This window comes from Mastacembelus armatus, chromosome 18 (assembly GCF_900324485.2).
Source record: "Mastacembelus armatus chromosome 18, fMasArm1.2, whole genome shotgun sequence".
Taxonomy (NCBI): Eukaryota; Metazoa; Chordata; class Actinopteri; order Synbranchiformes; family Mastacembelidae; genus Mastacembelus; species Mastacembelus armatus.
This window is the reverse complement of record NC_046650.1, coordinates 15,381,644-15,405,190: the sequence shown is the minus strand read 5'-3', so window position 1 is coordinate 15,405,190 and position 23,547 is coordinate 15,381,644. Positions and strand designations below refer to the sequence as shown.

Below are 23,547 nucleotides of genomic sequence, written 5' to 3'. Positions count from 1 at the left end.
GAAACAGCAGAAGGTCTGGCTGTGTCAGGAAAACATAAAACGAAGTTAATGTCAGCCATCTGAGGGATCTGTGGAGAGCAGCAGCAGCAGCACGAGGAGCTGAGGTCAAGTGCCATCAGCTGTAGTCAACGGCAATCATCCTGGCACTTGATGCATCCTTTGTGCTTAATGGGGAGTTAATTGCCATGTTACGCTGACACTACGTTTTCTGCTCACATGGCTCCTGCATTAATTTGGGACCATTTATCATCGAGGCAGCTCGTCAAGTTGGGATCCATTTCTAACGAAAAAAAAAAAGCAGAGTTGAGCTCGAATAATAGATTCTTGTTTCTTTCCCAAACACTTTTGTTTTGGGCAGAGTTTTTTTTTTTTTTTTATGTTGCGTTAGCACGCTGACATCATGTCCACAGGCGGATTGTTCATCCCATCCAGGACTTGCTGTCCTTATTATTTTGTTAAAGTGACATTTATGAAAACTGATCGCAGCCATATTTGTGTTCAGTGACCTCATGGCAAAAGTTGGGCCTCGTTGCTCTTCAGGCTTGTTGACAATAACAAAATTATAGACTGGAATAAACAATTATTTTAAAATGTAGATGAAGCTTCTCACAATGTTTCTCAAAGTTGCTAAAAATCAATACCACAGTTACAAAGACCAGATGTAACGCTGTGATGTTTTATACCTTTGAGAGTTTCTTTTTGCTAGAAATACTGAGTTAGGTATAAAAAAATATATATAAATGATAGACCAGCAGCAGAGTAGAAGCAATGTACTCAAACTGTCACTGCCAGTTTATTGCTGTTCAGCAGACGACAACTTCTCACTTTATGAGCACTCAGGTCTTTTTTTTTTTTGTTTTTTTTTTAAAAAGACTGCTGAACATGGTCGCCAAGAAAGACACTGTTGGAGGGAAGCAGATGCAGGATATCGTGTGTGGAAAATGAGTGAACACAAAAGAACTTTGCAGCTCCAGCACAGCTTTGATCTGCTCTACCTTAGTGCAGTAAAAGGAGACAATATGATCGATCTGTGCTGCGGGAATGAAAGCGAGAACGTGGAGTTGTGTACCACGGGAATTCAGACTTCTGTAGCCATTCACCTGCTTGTCATTCTTCAAGAGCAAACTGGTGTGTTCTGCTTTGCAGTAGAAGGATCCAGCAGGTAGATTAGAGAGCTGGAAGCAGTGAGGATTTTGTCATTAGTATCATTAGTATGTTTAGCGTTGCCTCGTCTTCTCAGACTGTCGCTGTCAGAATGTTAAAGTGAGTGTTTTTAACATATGGCAGAAATAAGTGCCTTTCAGTCAAGACCTACATCCAGATGAGTTTCACATATGCTTCACACAACATGGACTGATTTGGTTTTTCAGTGCAAGTGAGGAAAACGCAGGATCGTGTTTTATTAGCTCCATTTAGCTAAAACGGTCTAATAAAACAGTCGTGCAGTAAATCCTCCCTTTATGAAGACTGGTAGAGAGGAGCCGAATCAGTGAGTGTTGATTTCAGTAGATGTACCGACATGTTTCTATTATTTAGCGTACCCCAGTTTATCTCAGGAAGACTCAATAACAGGAGCACCTCTGTGTGTTGTTTGGTTCATACGGAGCATCTTTAGTTGGCCCTGCTGAAGAACCCAGAGCTAACAATCAACACACACTGTGGGGTAGATGTGGTAACGCTGGGTGGGAGGTCAGACGCTAAAAGCTTCAGCATGGTGAGCGGAGACACCTCAGGGAGCGCAGGGGAGGCGAGAGCAGACTTTGCATGATACAATGGGAGATTGTTTTGACGGCGGGGAGTCTGTGGAGTGTGAAAGAGACGAAATGACAGGACAGACACACTCGGTTACGTGCTCACCCTCAGACGCACGTTTACATGCAGACAAAGTCTCTTCCTCTCACATCCTGTTGGACGCAGTCTGCTCCATTCTGCAACATGAATCACAAGAATAGTCTTAGGCCTTACACCTACATTATTTGGCTGTTCTGTGGATTTGTAGTTAGAAGCAGGGAAAATATAGATTATTACAACTAAAGCTCCTGAATTCAAATCGTAAGAGGTATCTGGAATAAATGTAGTTCCTTCACAGGAGTCTTTATAGGCTGTGCAGCGTTACCTGCTGTGAGCCTTTCATACCACTGTCATCTCTGAGAAGAAATGTTTCCATCTGCATGTGCTGTACATCTTCACAGCCTCATTAAAAACAAATCAATGCCACAGTTAAAGGCTTTAGTTCTAAACCATTTACTTCAGATGTGTTTTACCTAAGTATTTAACTAGGTGTGAAATTAACTGTGACTCTTCTTGTCCAACCTCACAGATAGGAAAATTCTTTTAAAAAAACAACAGACCCGAGTCAACTCTTGACTTGGGTTTGGGAAGTTCCAGGCTGTGGGAGTTTGGCTCAAGCTGAAAGTGCCACAGTGGTTGGTAGAATTTCTGAATCCTAAAATCCGGTCCAAGTGCTTGTGAACTGGCCACGTTTCAAGCGTTGGCAGGGCCTTTCCGCCCCAGGAGCCAGTCATAATGTGTGTTGCTTCACATATGTTCTAACTCTCCGGCTGAGGTCGATACTCAGGATTTGGTCATCCCTGCTAATGACCATATTATGGAGCGAGAGTCATGTTTTGCAGGCTGTGGTGGCATTTAATAGTGCTGTTTGTCACAACTCTGTCTCGCTGATTACGTCTCGCTAACCCTGTTCGCTCTGACCAGAGAAAGAGCCTGAAAAAAAACCCCAATTTACCGAGCAGCCATGATGAGATCTTCATGCTGGTATCTTTAAATGCCAATATGCAGCGACACTTCAGGGTTTCTGTAATGAAGTGGAGCTGTGGTGACTGCGCTCTGTCCTGCACTGCTCGGTGGTTAAATCACAGCCTGTAGACTCCCCATGGTAATTGGCCCAACTGGGACATTTCAGCATTCTGGGCCACACCTCAACTCACTTCGCAGCTCCACCACTTTTTTTTTTCCATCTCATAGTGCGTACTGCACTGGGCAGAGATTGAACTAGTCAAAAGTCTCACTTGGTTCTCGAGTGTTACATCTGTCGTGAGAGAAAACGTCAGTGGGCTTCAGCAGCAGGGGAGTGAAGTGTTAATTGCTTGTGTAGCACGCCCTGATACTTGTTTTCACGTGGGTCATGGTGGCTTTTTGATTAAAGAGCTTGTAAACTGTTCTGTAAAAGATTATTTTTCACAAGACTAACTAATTCTGCTGAGATTAATAATGCGAAGACTTGAATGTGCTCACACACACTGACTATGGGTTTAATGAGGTGTGATGATCTGTGATCTGTCTTGGTTTATTTTTGTATAAAATGACACAATTACATAAAGATATTTTTATGTCACTTACAAAAAGCAACAGGTGTAAAACCACTAAAAATCTCTATATAAAGATTTCTGTTTTATTAGCACATCACATCCAGGTTTTTCATAAAAAATTATTATTACGCAAAGAAATCTTTAACTTTCCTTCTGTAATGTGAAAGGACGAGCCTTTTATCACATCCACTGTAGCCTCAGTAAAATGTATAAGAACTTGGTGAAGTAAAATTGGGATTGGTGCGTTTTAAGATCGGTATAGAGGCACCCTTGAGTATGCAACAAAGCCCAGCTGTAAACACTAACACACTTTATTGTCTGCAAAAAAAATGCCACAATTAAACATGTCTTGCGTGCTATGCATCGTAATGACTCCCATAAAAAGCTGAGGGTGAGAAGCATTCCTTCTGCGACTTCTGAGTGTGAGGCGTATGTGTAGTGAAACCACAGCAGAGCTAAAGCCCCAGTCTCCTTCTCCCCACTCTCTTTTCCCACCAACCACCCATAATTACGCTTATTGGCCTCTTGTTTTATGTCTGCTTTTACTGTACACTGCAGTAGTAATGCAGTGCACAGGAACAGGCCTGGGTTCTGTATGTCTGGGTGTGTTTTCAGGAATAATGTGAGATAAGTAGCTCTGTCTCCTCTTTTAATTCCCCTACCTGAAAAGACTGGGTTTAAATGGCTGCTGTTAGTTCACTATATCAATCTTACCTCCTATACTGTGGATTTCTGCTTTATAGTGTTAGATTTCCCCCCTCAAGTCATCACCGCTATGCAGCTGCGCTCTGACAGAGTAAAAACAGTGAAATAATTCCCCGGACTGTTGTAATAAAAACGCTGTCTCAGAATTTTTGTAAGAAAAGACATTCAATCTGAACACTGCTTAAAATAGCAAACTTTTTCTTTTTTGTCTTTTGTCCACACAGCTCAGGAAATGTGGCCATTGCGAAGTTATGTTGAGCACAAATAGGCTTCTTTCATATCTGTGTAATTGTAATTGCACAGGGAGGTTTAGTCAAGTGAGACTGAATCACCTCTAACTTTTGGACGATTTTTGTTTTTACCTTTTTCTTAGGGCGATGCAGGCTCGTCTGCAGCTGGGATCAAGGTGAGTGAGGAGCTGAAGGTTGTTCTGTGTCTGTTTCTTTAGGTCTGTGTGTCACTCACTTTGCACCACACGTTTAGGAATTTAGGAAGGACTTTACACACAAATATGTTAATAGCTTTGCAAATAGCTGGAGTAAGCAATCTGGAAATGAAGCATTTGAAAAGCTCGTTTTTCTGCCTATTACAGGGCGAGCCTGGAGAACCTGGACGGAGTGGACAGAAGGTAATAACTGCACTTCGCCACACACAGAAATGGATTTAGCAGTGATGATGACAGTTTTTATTAGAAAGACTAACCACAGTTATGATCAGTTGAATATATAGTGATGATGGGCTGTGTATTGCAATGTGAGTATAGAATTAAATCTTTCGACGACCCAGGAAGAGAAAATGCAGGCAGCAGCTTTCTGAATGCACCCACCTACAGTGAACAGGTCGAAGCTGGAGTCTGATGTGCCAGATAAAATAGATCAGGTTAGACAAGAACGTTTCAGACTCATAGGAACCTCTGTGTTTACAGTGGTGAGACTAAGGATAGAGGAACATCGAGGACTTGAACTTGGGTGCATCACAGTTCTCCGACTCACTTTACTGTACATTTCCTTTGACCTAATACTTGATCTGAGCCAGCGTAAGGTCTCAGGTATCACACTAACACCTCTAGATCTATTAAATCTTTTAGTTGTTCTCTTCTCTAAGCAGTGTTTGTTACTCTGACCTCCTTCCCTACCAGTCTGTACTCCAGTGTTTGACAGTCCTTACAAACCAGCAAAGGGAATCTGCAGAGCACTGTTGAACGGACAGTTGCTGGTGGGATACTGACACAGCGTGCATGCAGCAAAAGCGCAGCTATTTTAAAGCAAAATAAAATCCAATACTTGTCCTTTGGCCGGAGTGCTGCCAAGATTGCACCAGTGCTCCTTTTAATTACAATATTTAATCCCAAGTGCTGCCCCCGCCCCCCATTAATTTCCCTTGTCTTCCCTCTGTTTGCACAAACTGCTTTCAGATAGACAGAAGGCCCTTTAGCTGATGTCTTTGTTTTATGCCGTGCTGCAAAAGATACACTAATTTTTGACCATCTTATCTCTGATTTTACAGCCACTCTGCCTGTGGTGACACACTTTGCCAATTATATTTCTCGTAATAACGACCGTCTTGAGATTGAATTGTTGTTCCAATTAAATATTACTGCTGGATGGTGTTCAGCACGTGCTGGTGAAGTAGTAGTCCACAAGAAAGACTTTAATTCATTAGTTTTACAATGCTTTCATAAGCCACAAAGGAAATTTACAGCCCTCTCTCTCTGATCCCTGGAGCGCCATCACAGTTAATCATTGTCGTGCTGCGCTAATCATTTCTTTTCATATGCCATAAATACAAAGGTTCTGATAGAACATTAAATTATCTGGAGTCAGAAATTTTGTTTTGAAAGTCCTGCAGAGGCCTCACTGCAGATTTGACCTCTGAGTCACTCAGACTTGCATGCAAAGGAGGTCTGGAGTTCTCAGCTTGATAGTGACCTGACCTTGGTACCAGAGAGAGACCAACTCACAGTGTCTGGCACTGACAAACTCTAACCACCTTGAAGATGCAGCAGCTCTCTCAAACAGCTTTTGCTATTTTAATCCAAAGTATGTGACAGTTTTTCCTTTAAAGAAACCAGAATCTTTTTCACACCTGCCCAAATCAATAAAACCCTCAAAGTAAAAACTGCATTGCACTTTGTAAAAGGTTGAGTGTTATAACAAGCACTAATCTCTGTCAAGTCATGACTGCATGAGTCGCTGTGAAAGTGCATGTGCAGTACTTTTTGCTAGTGCTTACTACAAGTATATGACAGTCAACATACACTAATGGACAGCAGGCCACTTTGGAGAGTTACAGCAGCTTGTTAGCCAGAAAAAAGACAAATAGAAAATGAAGTGCAGAGCTAGCAGACCCCCAAAGAGCCTAGAAATGAGGCTAGGCTTAGCTTAGCTTAGCTTAGCTTAGCTTAGCTTAGCTTAGCTTGGCTTGGCTGTAACGTGTCACACTCTTCCTATGTAGGGAGAGCCAGGACTTCCAGGGCTGCCTGGACTCCCAGGGATAAAGGTAAATGCTTTGCTGTTTTTACCCCCGACCCCCCCAGTGTTGTCCCTGTCCATCTGCTTCAGCCCCTGTGTAGCAGAGTTCAGAGCAAACCTCAGCTGACCTGATGTCACCCGTAAAATCCGACACATTAAGGTCTTATAATCGTGCTTTTCCTGCACCTGAACTGCCAGATTACATCTGCTGCAGTGGCACAGTAATGCTACACCTATACATCCACTGCAGGGGAAAAGTAAGCAGCTTAGGCCAACTGACAAGGCCTTACAGTCAAAGAAAAGTGTCTCGTTAAGCACCGAGGTCTATTAATTAATGACTGGAACAAACAGTGCACCCACTGTAGTCTGCAACACAACTGCTGCTTGTTAAGGAGATCAGATGTTTATGGGATTATTTAGAGTTTTTCAAACAAGACTTTTATCATTTTAGGTAAGGAGCTTTTTTCTTTTTTTTTTGTATCATCTATGATCAGCAGCAGATGGTGAAATGAAACGCACATAATTTACTTCCATCTGATGCTCAAAGAAATTCAACCATCTCAGTGTATTTCAGGATCATTACCTTGAAATATAACATGTGAATGCAAGGAATGCTCAGACAAGCATGATGACATGTCGCTGTTCTGGTTTTGTTTTTCTCTCTCAGTGTGCTTATAATCTGCTGGCCTTGTAAAAAAAGCCCTTTCATTTTCTATATTATATAATCCTGTTTTTACTTAAGAGGCCACGATGCTTGATGGATTCTAACAGTGTTTTGCTAACGTAGCATTGTACTCAGCCTGCACTCTGTCCCGCTCTGCATTCTTTGCTGTGTACCCCCTGTAAGAGTTTGAGAAGCAAGTGTTCATTACCTTGGTGGGAGCTCTGTTTGCAGATGGTTTTGTAATATGTTCCAGTTATTACCCAATCAGATGTAATGTGTCTAACTGAGCACCACACTGTGTACTGGAAGCTCACAGCTTGTAAGTGAAAGTGCAAATGCAAAAACTTCTTGGTGGCAGAGAACCTGGTTTTTGCACACACTTCAGCACCTCAGTGCACCTGGGGAGTCAGTCAGTAACTGCTCATAAGATGAAGTCATTAATGGAGGTGAAAACCATAATGTACCACCGATAATCTGTCTCTGAGTGTGTGTGTGTGTGTGTGTGTGTGTGTGTGTGTGTTTGTGTGCATGTGTGTGAGCAAGTGCATGCCTGTAATTTTGTTTGTCCGAGCATCCTGCGTATGTGTTCAGCGCTCATTAGCAGTGAATGGAGGTAGTGTGACACCAGAAAGACGGTGTGGAAAATTTAGTCCGATTTTCAGATTTTTATTTATTTTTTTCTACTTCAGGGTGAGCCTGGATTCCTCGGCCCCCAGGGAGAGCCAGGACTTCCAGGACTGCCAGGAACTAAGGTGGGTGATTTTTATTCCCAGTAATTTGGCTCCTCACAGTATGAGTATTATTTCCTGCTCAGCATGACACAATGTATATTTCAAGTCTGGCAGTAAGAGCTGACAGCTTTGACAGATTTATATCACATCGTGTCTGTGTGATTGTCATTGAGCTCCTCAGTTTATAGTCTAATCATCCATTATCACTTTACCAAGGTGATTAAGTCTCTGGTTCTGGAAAATGTCACTTGGGAAGTGGTCAGAGACATCGCTGCTCCCTTTAAGACTTGACATTATCACACTGTGAACCAGCCGCGATAATCCAGACACACATTTTGCCTCAGGCTGTTAGCTGTGCATTAGTAATCAGGATATATTAGTCTTGTATTGTCCTGTGCTATATCTCTTGTTTATTAAAATGTCAGGGTGTTCAGGTCTGCTCACACGTTTGGCACAGCCACTCTGGCTCTCGGTTTATTTCCAGTCCTCTGCCTCTTAACTTTTCATTAACAGGTATTTGAAGTTTACTGACTCAACACTACTGAGTAATGGTTGTATCTTTCTTGGTTTTAAGTACCGGCAATAAATAGTACACAGTATGAGCTCTTGTACCACATCCCCATCTACTGGCTTCTTTCAGTCACTTCACATTCAGAGAGACTACACAGCCAGAGATTTGCATTTTCCCTAAAACATTCATGTCACAGGTTTGAGACAGCTTGATGTATTTTTAGGGTTTTCTGAAAAATAAAAGATTAGATTTTTTTGTAATGCAAATAACAACAGGCTGCAGCAGACTCGTGGTTACACGTCTTCTTTTGCTGACTGGTCTGTTCCTCTGTGTGTTAAGGGTGAGAAAGGCGACCACGGCCCGCCAGGGAAGGGTGAACGAGGCGACATTGGACCTGCTGGACCAAAGGTCAGTGAGTCATGTTGTACATCCCAGAATGTGTAGCATGAATTAACCTGTTGATGCATTATATCACACATTAATGGGTTTTTGCTGCCATCTAGAGTTTTATATCTCTCAGCACAAACAACGCAAGTTAAACGCGTTCTCAGACTGAAGCTTCATTCAGTTCATCAAATGTGCTGTTATGTTAACAAAGAGAACTGGCTAAACCATTATAGTCCGTAATAAGTTCAAGGTTGTCCCTGGAGTCTGTGTAAAGTAAACCGAATATAAATGAGTTTGCCATTGTTTATTTTTGGCCCTGACCCAGTAGGTAGTTCAAGCTCCAGTCTAAACGCAGACGACCCACAGATCTGTTTCACGTCCTATTAGAAACCCCAGGAGTGAAGCCCCTCCTTTATCAATGCCAGAGTTCAAATAAACACAGCTCCATTGCTTGTCACTTATGGCATATTAAAAGCTGGTTATTTTAGTGAAGCTGACTGTGTTGTTCTCTCGGGAGGAGGAGGAGAAGTGGTGATGTTTGCTTTGTGACGAATGTGTTTGAAAGGCTTTGATTGATTTATGATGAATTTGGATTGAACCGACAGACTCTTCTGTCTTCACTGTTTTTTGTTCATATCTGAAATACTTTTTTTATTTTTTTGTCCCAGGACTATTTGTTAATTAAGCTTCCGTGTTCATTGCAGGGTTCACCAGGAGAAGCTGGTGCACCTGGTCTTAAAGGGTCAAAGGTGAACATAGCAGATATGTTTTCTTCATGTTTGATGGATCAGTGCTGCTAATTAGACTTTACAGATCTTTACATAGAGATGGTCAGTGTTTATGTTTAGTCACACTAATAAGATTTTTATTAAACATGCTGTTCTGAATAGAAATAACATGCAAACCCTCTTAGCTCCTGACATGCAGTTAGAATTCAAAGTTGGTGGAGTCACTCAGCTATTTTCAACAACTGAATAAATATAATTCCATTGAATAAATATCAAGTTAAATTTATCCCACACTGCTGTCTTCATAATTCTTACTAATAATAATCCACAGTCACAGGCCATGCTCTGTAGCAGTGATTATAATATTTTTCTCACATTAGGGGGAAACTGGAGACAAAGGAGATTTGGGATCGCCCGGCCCGAAGGTAGGCATCTATGTTAAATAAGACAAATTCCTCAGTCCTCCCATCACTGTCATGGTTCAATGAAGATGTTGGCTGATGAATATTCATAATTCAAAACATTCATTTCCCGTGAGATGTTAGTTACTGCTGGTGTAAGCACACACATTACCACCAGGGGGCAGTGTCTAACCTGTCCTGGGTAATAAACAGCATTCAACAAAACTGATGGCCAAGTTTGTCCTCTGACTACAGAAAAAAAACAGTTGGTTCCTAAATCCTGATTTAATATTGAGTGTGGATGTACTCACTTTTGTTGTTCACTGCATTTTGTCTGATGTGTAAATTGCGTACGAGACAACAGGCTGTGTTTAAGTGTGTTTCTTGGTGCCAACCATCTGCAGGGCCCCCCTGGACAGAAAGGAGACCAAGGGGCCACTGAAATCATTGACTACAATGGCAACATTCAGGAGGCTTTACAGGTCAGACAAAGCTTTACTTTAATGCAACTAATTTCCCCAGTGTTGTTGCACCACAGAGACCTATATTTGCAAGAGCACATGGCACAGTGCAACTTTGGTTACTTATTAATGAATAATTTACCTTCTGTCTCAACCATGTTACAGTCACAGCATGCAGGGTTTTTCTCCAAATATTTGTCACCTTATAGAAACTATTCATATGTGGTTCATAAGGAAATGTGAAAGATTTCCTTACATTAAAGTCCAATGCCTTCGGTTTAACACAATCTGGGTTCTGGCCTCTATGCTGAAGTAGGCTAGCATTGTTCTTTAATAAAATGAATTATTTAGGAGGTGTATCTGTGCAGAAATGTGCTGACACAAACATTTTTTCCCATGTGACTACTGAAAACATCTCTCTCGCCTTCTTTCCCTTTTCCACTCCATTGGCCTTCTGCAGAAGATTACCACTATTACAGTAACGGTAATGAGGCCTTGTGTATTCTCTGTATTGTGTCATCCCCACAAGTGATTCATCTTTGTCCGTGCATGGGTCCAACCCAGTCTCAGTCCTGGTTTGCACTGCCCTGCTGCAATTGTGCTCCCTCCCCCAGCGACATGTTTGCTTAACAGTGAGCCAAACTGTATTCAGTGCTGTGTTTCTGCTGCTGTGTGAGCAACATGCTTCCTGAGCTGCTGGTTGTCTCGTTGAATGTCTGCAAAACATTTTAAGAGAAACTAAAATAAACTCCTGATCAAAAACCATAGCAGGGGCATTTCAGTCATGATTAAAGTCAGGTTTGGACTTTACCATGAGTGAAATGGTTTGTTTTAATTGGACCTGTGGTAAATCCTGTGGAGTCAGGATCTTATTTTAATGCCCTGCCTGTAAGAAAGTCCATCATAGCTTTACACTGTGTCTGCGTATAAAACTGTATTATTAGTTTTTATGTGCCATGCAGAATACATCTTTATTCCTCAGTGATAAAAGCATTTCACATTATGTTTGTTTTATTTGTACAATATTTCTCTGAGAAACATTTATTTGTTTTTATTTTCCAGTTGCTTTTCATAGATTTAGCAGCATTTTGTAACATCCCTGAGTCTCACGTGTGTTTATGTTGTGTGGATGTCCTCAGTGAGGCTGGAATGAATGTTTTAACATGATGTAACATGACCATGGTACTGCTGCATCCTAACCCATCAAAATATGTAATCCTGCCAGCGATAATCCTGCCAACGTATGTTGTAGTCACCACGTTTATGACTTCAGCATGTGTCTTTCAGCAGAGCATCATAACTGTTCGCTAACATGTTTGGTGCTGTTTTTTTTGAGCTGATCATGCAGACCCCTGTAGAAGTACAGATCATGCATGTGATCAGTTTTCTGTTTCTTTCTGTGCAGGGTCCTCCTGGGCCACCAGGGCCGATGGGACCACAGGGTATTAAGGTAAACAGTGTTTTCTGCACTTTGTCCCGTATTGCAAATTGTGTTTCCTTTATCTGGGTGAACATCATGTTGACTTCACACTTCGCCCTGCAGCTGCTGAACCACTTAGCTTTTTCATTTCATAATGTGTTTATGAAATAATTGTCTTGCCCCAGGGGGATCGTGGTATGCCTGGTCTCCCCGGGCTTGATGGAGAAAGAGTAAGCGGATCTTATATTTTCATGTATCGATGAGCTGGTTTATGAAGAACCGTGGCTTTTGCTCATATCGAGTTATTTCTCTGTGTGTATGGTTTTTGCTTTCTTCTCTCAGGGATACAAAGGCTCCAAAGGAGACATGGGGATGCCTGGAGCTTCAGGAGAGAAAGGAGCAACTGGGTTACCTGGTCTACCAGTAAGATTTGGATCTACTGTAACAGGACAAAGGCATTTGTCTGAAACGTTCATGGTCACAGCCATAATTTTACATAGAACTACACATGTGTCATGAAGCTTTTGTTCCTCAGGGTGTCAATGGAGTGAAAGGGGATAAGGGAGATCCAGGTCTACCTGGTCCTCAAGGTCCTTCAGTAAGTCACATTATTCCAAACTTGTACTGTGGGCATGAGATAAACTTGTTAAATGATAGTTTGATTATTAAATGCATGAATTTGCAGATTATTGGACCTCCAGGGCCACCAGGGCCCCATGGACCACCTGGACCCATGGTGAGTTGATCAGTCTCATTAAATCACTATGGTTTGTGTTCACTAAATCCAAGCTACCCGTCCACAATCACAGCTTCAACATCTGTTTAGAACATCTGTTTAGATTTTGTGCTAAGAAACGAGACATTAGAAAGTAACGTAATGATGAGTTAAGGCCCCACTGGCTGCTTTACAAATCAATTTCCCATCTTTTGATGTTTTTCAGGGTCCACATGGTTTCCCTGGGCCAAAGGTAAATCTCAACAAGGAATTAAAACTACAGTTGCTTCAGATAAGGAACAAGCACTTCTTGTTACTATTATCCAAATGTCAACATGTTCAAATTAAAGAGTTGTTTTGTTACTAAATGCTTGATAGTAGAGATCCAAATGGCAGACATTAGGCTTTTACTTTTGCTATTAGACCCAAAGTAAAAAGACACAAGATGCAAAGAGGGTGAGCACTTGATTGAGGGTGTTAGAGAGGAGATACTGCACACACAGGACAACACACTGTGTCAGCAACCGCAGGAACAAGTGCTCATGCAGCAGCAGTGTCATGTCTGCCGACTTCCCTTGTTCCCTCATTTCTGTAGGGTGAACCTGGTTTGCATGGGATGAAGGGTATGCGAGGAGAACCGGGTCACAAAGGGGACCGTGGACCTTTGGGTCTCCCTGTAAGTACATCGATGCATCGTGAGATATCCCCAAACACAAAGCCCTGTGCTGTGTTTCCTCAGACATCCATAGAAATTTCTGTTCTAGCCCTGCTGGATTTTTTTATGCACACATTTGAATGTGTGTTTTGCGAAAGTGTGTGTGTGTGTGTGTGTGTGTATGTGTATATGTGTGTGTGTATGTCCCTACTGCCTTGTCCATTTTTCGTCCTCATGTCCATTTTCCTGGGCTGACTACTTTGCCAAGCTCTGTGCAACTCGCAGTGTAATTTATCTGTTGTAAACCCTGCCATCAACCTGTCCCAATAACAGTGTTCATCTGGTACTAATCCCACCTTGTTCATGTCACTCATACCTCCATAACCACACAGGGAGCCTCCGGCTTGGACGGCAAGCCCGGAATTAGGGTGAGTGTCATGTGACCAAGAGGCTTCACCATCCAACTTCTGTCCTTCTCATACAGTCCACCGTTTTTTTTTTTTTTTACCCGTCACATCATTTTATTGTTTTTCATTGTGAGCAACAAGAAAGTTATATTAGCGATAGACACAGGTGTCATGAGCTGAACAAGCCACACTGACCTTAGTTCACTGTGCTTAAAGCGGTTAAAGCATTTCAAGGCTCTTGTTTGTCCCGTGTTGCATTAACTCAGCATTAACACACACTCATACATTAACTGTATCAGCAGTGTTGTAAATGTGCTTTGTGTGCACGTGCACTAGCAGCAGTTGTGTGTATCAGTTGCAAGTCAGACCAGGTGGGAATATTGTACATACTGTATGTGGATGCTAAACATGAGTCTTTTTCCATCTGTTATTTAATTGGTGAAATTAACTTTATTTTGAAAGATCTGTTCTGGTCCAGTGATGTAAACTCACCATGACAACACTCTTCTCTGCAGGGCACGGACGGGCCTCCGGGTCCAGCTGGTCCAGCTGGGCCAAAGGGCGACATAGTAAGATCAAAACATACAAAATATTTGAACTCTAGGTGTTTTAGCTCCGTTTGATTTGGCTGTGTGTGATTTATGTGACTGCAATACTGATTCATTTGCATCAGGGTGAGAGAGGAACACCAGGTGAGCCAGGACCAAGGGGACCTTACGGACTGCCTGTGAGTTTGCTGAGGATATTATTATTATGTTGAACCAGTAAGACTGCAGTTAACTTGGCAGCATTCTTATATTCTTATTTGTATTAGACCAGTTTTACAGCATCAGCAATAGAGTAATAATCCTATGCATGTAGGAATTGTCTGCAGTTAAGATACATGTCTACATATTCTTTGAATGCATGTTCTAATCATATAGTATTAGGTTTGTCCAGCAGTATCACTCCCTAAGAGCTGACACACCTCCGACATATTGTGACTGTGTGATGATGCAGCTGGTGTTGTTTATTTGCAGGGAGCTGCTGGAACACCAGGCTTGGATGTAAGTCTGTTTACCTTTTGTTTACTCCACTGGGACAAAAAAACCCATCAGCCCTAATGATGCTGCAGTGATTCAAATGGCTTCTTTTCAGACTAGGGGATGCTCGGGGAAAAGCTTTTTATATTAGATAGATACACAAAAAAGAAGAAGATGAAACTCTCCAGAATCAAATATCATCATATACGTATATTTCAGACATTGTAGACACACACACATATGTATATGTGCACCCATCCTCTTGGTAAAGTAATAATACAAGTGCTATTATAAAACTACAAATTATAAATTACAGCATCTTAGCATCATCATTGTTATGAAGCCTGCATGTTATATCTAACATCAGTACATACAGTTTGACTGCTGACAAAGATATTTGTCTGATTTTCTGTCTGATTTTGTTTTATTTCTGTTTCATACAGTAGGAAAGTATTTCTCGTTCCACATCTCTTCACATTCTCCTGGTCTCTATTTATTTAACTTTCATCTTCTGTCCTACAGCTCCAGGTTTTTATTTTTTTAGCTTGATGTTGTTGAGCTCTGTTAGGACAAGAGAGCCCTCTTTGGTCTTTGCTCAGTAAGACAGAGCAATTAAGTGGAGTTGTGCTTTTACAGGGGTTGCCAGGCTTAAAGGGAGATAAAGGCGACGTTGGGGAAAGAGGAGAAAAGGTAGATGTAGCTATGGTGTGATTAATTAAACCCTAACGTTACAGATGACTGATGTCAATGGACAGTGGCAGGAAGGGATTTATGGATTTATATTTACTGTACTGAGCTTTTTTATGACGTTCCCCATCAGTTTGATAAACCTAATACAGTCCACTGTAGCTGAAAGGAATGCTGTTTAATTACAGGAAATATATTTTTATGCATCCTAATGAAAATCTTTTACTTTTGCAGAACATGGTTTAAGTAGGCGACACTTTCGGTCTGTTTTTGTGCCTTTTTGATAGATGAACTGATAAACAATTGGAGCTCTGTACAATGTAAACTTGGTTTTGCATAAAATATCATCCACAGTCTTTTGAAACCAGCTTTTGTTCTCCACCTTTGAATGATTTGCCATGTCATTTCTCAAAACCACAAGTCAAATCTCATTGTGAAGCATCGAAAAGTTCAACACGTTAGACCGAACAAGTCCATTGACAACAGGCTCTTAAGACTCATATTTGTTTGTTTCCTCTTGTTTCCATGCATGAACATGAACTTAGAACATTTCACTTCCTTGAGTTCTTGAGCCTGTTGGTAACTCCTCCCTTCTTGTGTGTACAGTAGCTTAGAGATGTGTGTCTCCACTCACTAACACTCTTGATGTTTTATGTCTTTATGAAACTGTATCCCATCGCGTGGAGCGTAAACATGGTGGCGTTTGGCGTACTCTGTTGATCTGTGTATTTACTGACCGTTTTCCAACATAGAACACGTCCTAGCAGGTACTCAGTAGCACATTAACACTCTGAATATAATAAATGAGTGCTAGTATGGACGCAACACAATTTAAGATATTTTGCTGCAAATACACAGTGTAAGAAGTTAAATTTCTGTGCGTTAAACACCTCATCTCATGTCTGCAAACATGATGTTTCATCTGTGAAGTTTGGAACCAAAATGTTCTTCTAACATGCTTTAATTTCAGTCTCACGTCAACTAACATATTACACCTATTTTATTCTGAAGGGATACAGTTTGAGCTTTTTCAGTAATTCTGTCTTTCTGGAGGTTTTTTCCCTGCTACTCTTTCTCATCCTTTGTGCCCTTGACACCCCACTCTGGCGATCCGCTCCTTCCCACTGTACTATTCCCCTTTTTTTGTCCTCATCCTGTCCTGAGGAGCATTTTAAGAACATCCAATACTGTCTGGTATCCCCTAATTGCTAACATTGACCATGTCTCCTTCTCCGTTGTGGGCTATAGCCTCCCTTCTTTAATCACTCCCCTTCTAATAGCAGTGCTGCCCCAAATGTCCAGAAAGTGATTTTAACTTGACCCAACTGTTGTATCCACAGGGGGAGAAGGGAAAGAAGGGCAAAAAAGGGCCTAAGGGCGAGAAAGGAGAACAGGGTGCCCCTGGATTAGATGCACCCTGCCCATTGGTATGTCCCAACTGAGAGCTGGAAATCGTCTCCCAGCCGTGTAGCGCAGCCGTCCCAAACAGGGAGGAGCGTCCTGTGGGTGAACAGATACCCAGCTTCCACCAAAAACCTGAAACACACAGTGTACCGCTTTCCTGAAACTCTGCAATTTACACACAAAAACTGTAACACAATTGGATAAGACATATAACAGGGCTGGATTGTGGTATCAGCAAGCTCACAGGGCAGCTCGTCCCTCACGCACCCTTTGTGTCCGTCGTAGCGGATGGATGCAGGGGTTAAGGGTCGTCCACTTTTCTCCCAGTAACACTCCTAGGTCATCTTTGCAAACAGGGTTTCCGGGGATTTAAGGGTGAAAAGGGGGAACCAGGGCAGCCAGGTCTGGACGGGCTGGATGCCCCATGCCAATTGGTACAGTATTTCTCTTTTTCCTCCACCTCTTACCCATGCATGCTGCTCACCTTCAACCATTACTCAAACAATCCATGCATGTATTGAGAGCTCGTCCAGCATGAACACACCTTGTTTTAGTCACAAATGCTTTTCTGTTTCTGGATTATTAAAGAATAACATTCACTAATAAATAGCTCACTGCCCTTCTGACCATAAGCAGATACTACACGTCATATGTGATTATTGATTATTGAAGTGATGCTTAAATCAGTCCCTCTAACTGAATCCTTCGATCCCCTTGATTAAAACTGGAAATGTTCTGCTTAAATCCGGCTTCCTTCTCGCTGATTCCTCCATGGACCCAGGTAGCTTTTAACCTGATGCTAACACAGACTCCTTTACCAATGAGTTACCCATGCCACATGTGCATGGACCCCTCCTTTACTCTGTTAACTGCCCTTTCCCTTCCTGCATTTGTACCAATTGGGCCAGACCACGACCAGAAAGTAAAAAAATAGAAATTATATTCGCTCCAGATCAACTCAAGCTGAGGAAAATGTATTTCTTGGTTGTTTCTTATGATGTTTTCTGCTGTGTGATGCATGTGATAGTTAAAACATGAGTGGTTGAAGTGTACTGAAACACATCTGAAGAGGAAAAGGTTGTAGTTAAGTATCGTGTGTGTAAACAGTAACATGACAGAGCCACTGTAGGTAAGAAAACATTCATATATCACAAATGTCATCTCATTAAATTAAAACCATATTCATTTACTTGAATCAACTGCAAAATAACTTTTTTTTTAGACGAACTCTGCTTTTCTTATAGTGTCTCCAAATCCCATAATTTAGTCCCAGCTGACTAAATGTACTGAATCTCAACTGTGGGGCCACAATAACAGAAGCAGAGTGGAAACAACTTATTTTGTAATGCATGTGTGTTATGTGCATGTATTTAAAGGTGTTTTTTTTTAGTTGTCATCATGTCATTTTATACAAGTTTATTGTAGTACTCAACAATAAAAGTACTCACCAATAAAAGTCGTCTGCAGTAATAATGCAGACATGCAAACCAGTACAGTCATAGGTCAGAGATAAGATTCAGTATTCAACATGCTGATGTAAACAGTTAGTGCACGGGGTCTGAAGATTTTACAAGTCATTATCTGCAGATGCAACCGTCAATTTAGAGGACTTCAGTACCCAGAAGTCCTTTTGAGAGCACATGTTGCTCATCAGCCAGTCTGTAACTGCATCAAAAGAAAGAATAAGTCATGTGACTTCTGTCAAACTCCTGTTGATTTGATGGTTGTGGTTTGAAGAAGCAGCTGTGACCCATCAGGCAGGATGGATGGTTGTGTCTCTTTGTGTCTCGTGTGTGATTTGAGTTTCATGAATATTTGACATTTGGCAGAAAATCCACTCATTTATCTCCTTTAGTCAGTTTTTAATCACTGTGTGTTTATTTACAGCAAACTTTCCTTTTTCTGAGCTCATAGTTTTTTGTTTTTTTATTCTTCCCTGCTACTTTTCTCTGAACAGGGCCCAGATGGATTACCTATGCCTGGATGCTGGCAGAAGGTAAGACTAGTACTGCATATATGCAGTACATGCAGTAATATGTCCTTGAGTAATATGACAGCTTGCAGTATGTGTGACAGAAATATAAAGTGAACAAAATATGTAGAAAACTGGAAAATTGAACCGTGATTGGACTTCCTTCCTTCCTGTGTCATGGATTTAAAGTGTTCCTAATATTGTGTTTACTCACTGTGCCTGCATGGGTTTTCTGTTAAAGAAGTCATAACACACTGTGACTGTACATTTCATTCATGAAACAAAGCAAAAACATCTTCACGTCCTTCTCTCTCCTGTGTTTTTCTTTGCAGTGATCACTCTAACCTGAAACGCATGGAGTTTGTAAATAATGCTTCTTTTATGGTATTTATAGTTTTTTTTTTTTTAATGGAAACAAAGTCTACAAGAAAAGAAGTCTGTGTGTACAATGATACAAAAAGAGATAACCGTCCCGAGTTTCACGCCCTAAGCTGCTTCTACTCACATCACTGTGTGGAAAATCATGTGTGTGCGCTCTCTCACATCCACATCGTGGTGGAGTTCAGATCCCTGGCTGGAGGCAGAACTCGTCTCCAGTCTTTGCATGGCTCAGACTGGAGCGCCGCGGCCCGGCCACATTCACAGGGGTGAAAGCAGACGTGGGAGGAGGAGGTGGAGGAGGAGGTGGAGGAGGGGGATCTGGACTGGCTCTCTAACACCAAACGCCTCGGTGCTTTGTGTTGTCCCGTCTCAACATGCTCACCACCCGTTCACGCAGCACCATTTTCTAAAAGACTAAAACAACAAAAAAAGAAAAAAGACTGCGCCAAACCGAACATTGCACCCCTGACCCCGCAAAGCATGAGTAGTGTGCTGAAACTATACGTAAATGTATTGTACATACATGTCACTGTTTTGTGGTTGCGTCACGGCTTCTGCAGAAAAAGAAAAACAACACTAACATAAAACAAAAAACAAACCCAGAGCTCTGACTTAGTAATTTTTGCTTTCCTTTAATCTTCCCAAGGGAGTCACACCGTGGCTGGTAGCCTGAAAGTCCCCAGAACGTAAAGCCGTTTGGTGGTTTTTGTTGCTTTATTGTGGTGATGCCTGCAGAGGGTATGATATCAGCAGGTTTTCACTGTTGCACCCATGTGGCTGAGCATCATCAGGGTAGTGCCTCCAGCAGCCACACGTCTCCAGACAAGAGTGGGGAACTTGGCGGGCTCGCTGCACTGATCAGGCTCAAAAGGATTTGAGATTGGACAGGCCTGCTCAAGACCCCCTCTGAGCACGGGACTGATTTTTCTGCAAGGGGGGAGTCCCACAGAGATCAGCGGGAGCGTGTGCGTCTCCTGACAGGGTCTGCTGAGAGCGTTGACAGAATGCAATCACCTTTTTTCTTTATTACTTTTGGTTTTTTTTTTTGCGCTCATTCTTAAACATTGTATTTGTGTATTGTTTGTGTATAATAGCCTTTGGTGCCTCAATCTTTTATTCATTCCTTTATCAGAAATGTATGACTTTATATCATATTTTTAATTAATGGATTGTGCTTATTTCAGAAGAGTAATTTTGTACAAGTGTGTGGAAGTATTGAATAGACACATTGCGCACTGTTTTTCATATGCATTGTTTTTTTTTATAGGAGGTCAGGATGTAGCTTGACCGCAGAGTCAGACTGCATCCGTCCGTCCTGTGCAGCCTCTGATCTTACTCATGGTTTCGAAGAAGCTCATTGTTTATGCAAAATTACATCCTGCATTGAAACAGATGTGTTCATAGTTCATTCTGGACTTGTTGTATGGGGTGTTATTTGTAGTGTTGTCAGTTCACTGCATGTACACAATTTATTACTTATGGGATTTGTTCAATATTGAAAGTCGATGGTTTTAGAGGAGCATAAGAGGGCTGGACACGCAGCTTCGTTTCATGCAGGGTTCAGGTCAGATTTAGCTGAAGACAGGCACCGCTGCTTCACATTAAGGCAGTCTTAAACATGTCAAACAAAGATACAGAAGCTTCAATGGTCAGTTAATCAGTTTCCATTAATAAACCATAAGCTAACTAGTGACCAGTTATGTCACATTCCACATTAGATGGAGCAAAACTAAACGGAGCAGTAGATCAACATTAAGCTTTTTTGTTTTGTTTTGTTCATCTTTTCTTATTATTGTTGTTCACCTTCAAATCGCCTTCTGACTTAGTCGGTGCCGTGTAAAGCTGATACTCACAGATCTTCTTTAAAAATATGCATGAATGATTTTACTGTAATGCAGACGTGAAAAACCAACATTTGCTGTGGTGTAGCAGCAACCACAGGTGGATTTATTTCCATACAGTTCATCTCATCAGTAGAAAGAGTGGACAGACATCTGTATAGGCTGTAATGGTGCTTTCTGGTAGTAGGTCAACAGCAGCTCAGCCGAAGCTTCTACTAGTGGCAGGAGCTACACGACAGGTTTCTTTATTGTTGTTGGGGTTTTATGTATGTAACAATTTAAAGTTTTGTGCATATATTTGTGTATTTCTCTCAGTATTTTAAGTGGTACGTTATTTATTTTTCTATAATTTCTTAAATGAAGGCATTTTGGTTGTAAACAGCATTCCTTTCGGTTGTTTCGGGCTTCTGATACCAGTTCCCACCGCTGATCTGAAGGATTTTTTTTTTTGCATCATGCTAAGGCGTCATGAAACAGTTCTGCAAATGGTACAGCATTTACTTCAGACTCATGGCCTTACCATGAGCAAGAGCATCATCTGCTTTTATATAACCTTGTGAAAAGAAGCAACCGCAGCAGTGATGGGCTGAATGTCGACAGGCTCGTGTGTTGACAGCAGCTTTTTCTCACGCTTTCTCTTTTCTCTCCGTTTCTCTCTCTCTCTCTTTGCATTGAATGTAGTTTGATATATGTATAGTGGATTATTAATGTACTGTTAAAATGTGTGCTCATCTGACAAGAAGTGCAATTTATACTTTTGGTTAATGTGTGTAGCATCAAATGCAGCTGGAACGTCACAGCAGTGTGTTTTTTCTGTAGCTGCATTTGTTCAGTCATGCTACCCTGTATACCACTACCTGGAAAGACAAGGTTTATTTAGCAGAACACCAGAAACAAATAGAAATAGTGACCTTCCATTAAATCTCAATTTAGATTGCTTTATTGTTTCTTCAAAACTGGTCCCTTCGTCTTTGTTTTACAGTGTTATTTCCATTACTTACTTTTTTACAAAGATTTGATGTGGTTTTTTTTTTACTATTATTTTGTGTTTTGATTTCCAGCCTTTGTTACTGTGTTTTCACAAGGTGCTGTTTTAAACTGTTTTTTTTTTTAATTAATTTAATTGATTTTTTTTTTTTGTTTTGTTTGATTTTGTTTGTTCTGCTTTTAGCAGGAGTGCCAAAACATTCATTTCCATATACACATTAGCAGAGCATCTGAACATTTCTCATTGTCACTGAAATACTGAGATAGGTTAGCATGCACCCTGTAACACGCCTTCACTCATCTGACCTTTCAGAATAAAAGCACTGGTTTATGATAAATCACGTCCACTGTCCCTCTGCTTTGTGCTGAAGGACACTGGTCATGTAGTTGTAGTTGTGCAACCTCCCCCCTCCCCGTTTTAACTGCAGCCTTACTGAACTACCTATATGGCTACACACTCTCCAAAATAAAATGCAGTCTTATTACAAACACAAAAACGCAAAGCAAAACCCACTTCGTGACTTATGTGAGCTACAACTGCATTTATTAGTTGTGGTATATGTTCAGTGTGTGTTCTGCATTTGTATTAACCTTTTTTTTTTTTTTTTACCCAGTCCGTTGACATTTCTTTGAAGACCTTTATTGTGTTCTCACACTACTATATTTCATATGACTGTACTGTTGGAGCCAAATAAACAGTCTTTCAGATACATCAAACAATACACGCTGTGTGTGTGTGTGTGTGTGTGAGAGCTGAATCTTTTGTTCTTGGTCAGAGTTACGACTATAACCAACAATATATTTACAATATGTGCAGTTTGGAGTTTGGAATTTAGTCCAACGCAAATGCGAAAGAAGCAGAAATCACCAAAAGGCACGTTTTTCTTTAAATGCTCGTGTAGTGGAAGAATAAAACCGCAAAGCCTGAAATACTCAAGGTAAATGGCACGATACATTCAGACAGCGTGTCAGAGTAAAACTACAATATATGCGGTGTGTATATAAAGTAGGATCCATAGGGAAATACGCAGGTGAAGTACAGGTACCTAAACCCCGCCGCTAAACAGCTGTAGGACAGATGTTGAAAGCATTTCCCTGTGCACCTGTTACACGTCACTGAGCTCGAGACACCTGCGGGTCGTCCCACCTGTATAAAGCCGCCTAGGTGGCAGCACGAGAGAGCGGCGTGAGCTGCTGAGCGTGTTCTTTGTGCTGGAGCAGAAGCAGCGGATCCTCAGGGCAACAGCAGCATGTCTGCGGGGAGCTTGGACAAAACAGCCACCATCGACCTGCGGAGGAGGCACATTGGGTAAGAGAAGCCACGCGTCTCCAACACGTCGGACAGGTGTTAGGTAACAGCTGCACGGTGTTTACTGACAGCAGGATGTTCTCCTGTAAACTTTAGCAAAGTCTCTTCTCCGCACATTTGCTCTAAACAGACATGAATGTTGCAGGTGAAACTTCTTCATATAGAGTTTTAAAGAGCTGGTCGCAAACTAACTGAAGATTTACTCTCTGAATGTAGTTATTTTGGTTTTTATTAGTTAATATATTGGTGGTTAAGCAGCTCATTCAACACTGATATGCAAATAAACTGGAACTGGAATAAAATTAGATTTGATGCACTCTCCAAACTACAGCAGTGGTTTATTTAGGTGCATTATATTG

The 23,547-nt window shown here is 41.4% G+C and overlaps 1 protein-coding gene across 6 annotated transcripts in view; it reads left to right on the top strand.

Moving 5' to 3' along the window:
- The window catches only part of col25a1 (collagen type XXV alpha 1 chain), a 122,935-nt gene extending 100,376 nt beyond the window's left edge, over positions 1-22,559 (top strand). For 2 of the 6 annotated variants that reach the window (XR_003295158.1, XR_003295156.1), the window contains 22 exons: positions 4,408-4,440; positions 4,627-4,662; positions 6,489-6,533; positions 7,859-7,921; positions 8,751-8,819; positions 9,503-9,547; positions 9,907-9,951; positions 10,332-10,409; positions 10,849-10,872; positions 11,794-11,838; positions 11,994-12,038; positions 12,151-12,231; positions 12,344-12,406; positions 12,494-12,544; positions 12,750-12,776; positions 13,119-13,199; positions 14,101-14,154; positions 14,259-14,312; positions 14,605-14,631; positions 15,244-15,297; positions 17,055-18,694; positions 19,698-22,559. Coding sequence is in view for 3 of the 6 variants with exons in the window: in XM_026298898.1 (XP_026154683.1) it covers positions 4,408-4,440; positions 4,627-4,662; positions 6,489-6,533; positions 7,859-7,921; positions 8,751-8,819; positions 9,503-9,547; positions 9,907-9,951; positions 10,332-10,409; positions 10,849-10,872; positions 11,794-11,838; positions 11,994-12,038; positions 12,151-12,231; positions 12,344-12,406; positions 12,494-12,544; positions 12,750-12,776; positions 13,119-13,199; positions 13,571-13,606; positions 14,101-14,154; positions 14,259-14,312; positions 14,605-14,631; positions 15,244-15,297; positions 16,635-16,721; positions 18,656-18,694; positions 19,698-19,724 (1,209 nt within the window). In the remaining 3 variants the exon portion in view is untranslated. Of the gene's footprint in view, positions 1-4,407; positions 4,441-4,626; positions 4,663-6,488; positions 6,534-7,858; positions 7,922-8,750; positions 8,820-9,502; positions 9,548-9,906; positions 9,952-10,331; positions 10,410-10,848; positions 10,873-11,793; positions 11,839-11,993; positions 12,039-12,150; positions 12,232-12,343; positions 12,407-12,493; positions 12,545-12,749; positions 12,777-13,118; positions 13,200-13,570; positions 13,607-14,100; positions 14,155-14,258; positions 14,313-14,604; positions 14,834-15,243; positions 15,298-16,634; positions 16,722-17,054; positions 18,695-19,697 lie in introns of those variants that run through there. The other 4 variants (XM_026298898.1, XM_026298896.1, XR_003295157.1 and 1 more) reach the window with 4 other exon arrangements.
- Positions 22,560-23,547: the final 988 nt, after the last annotated feature.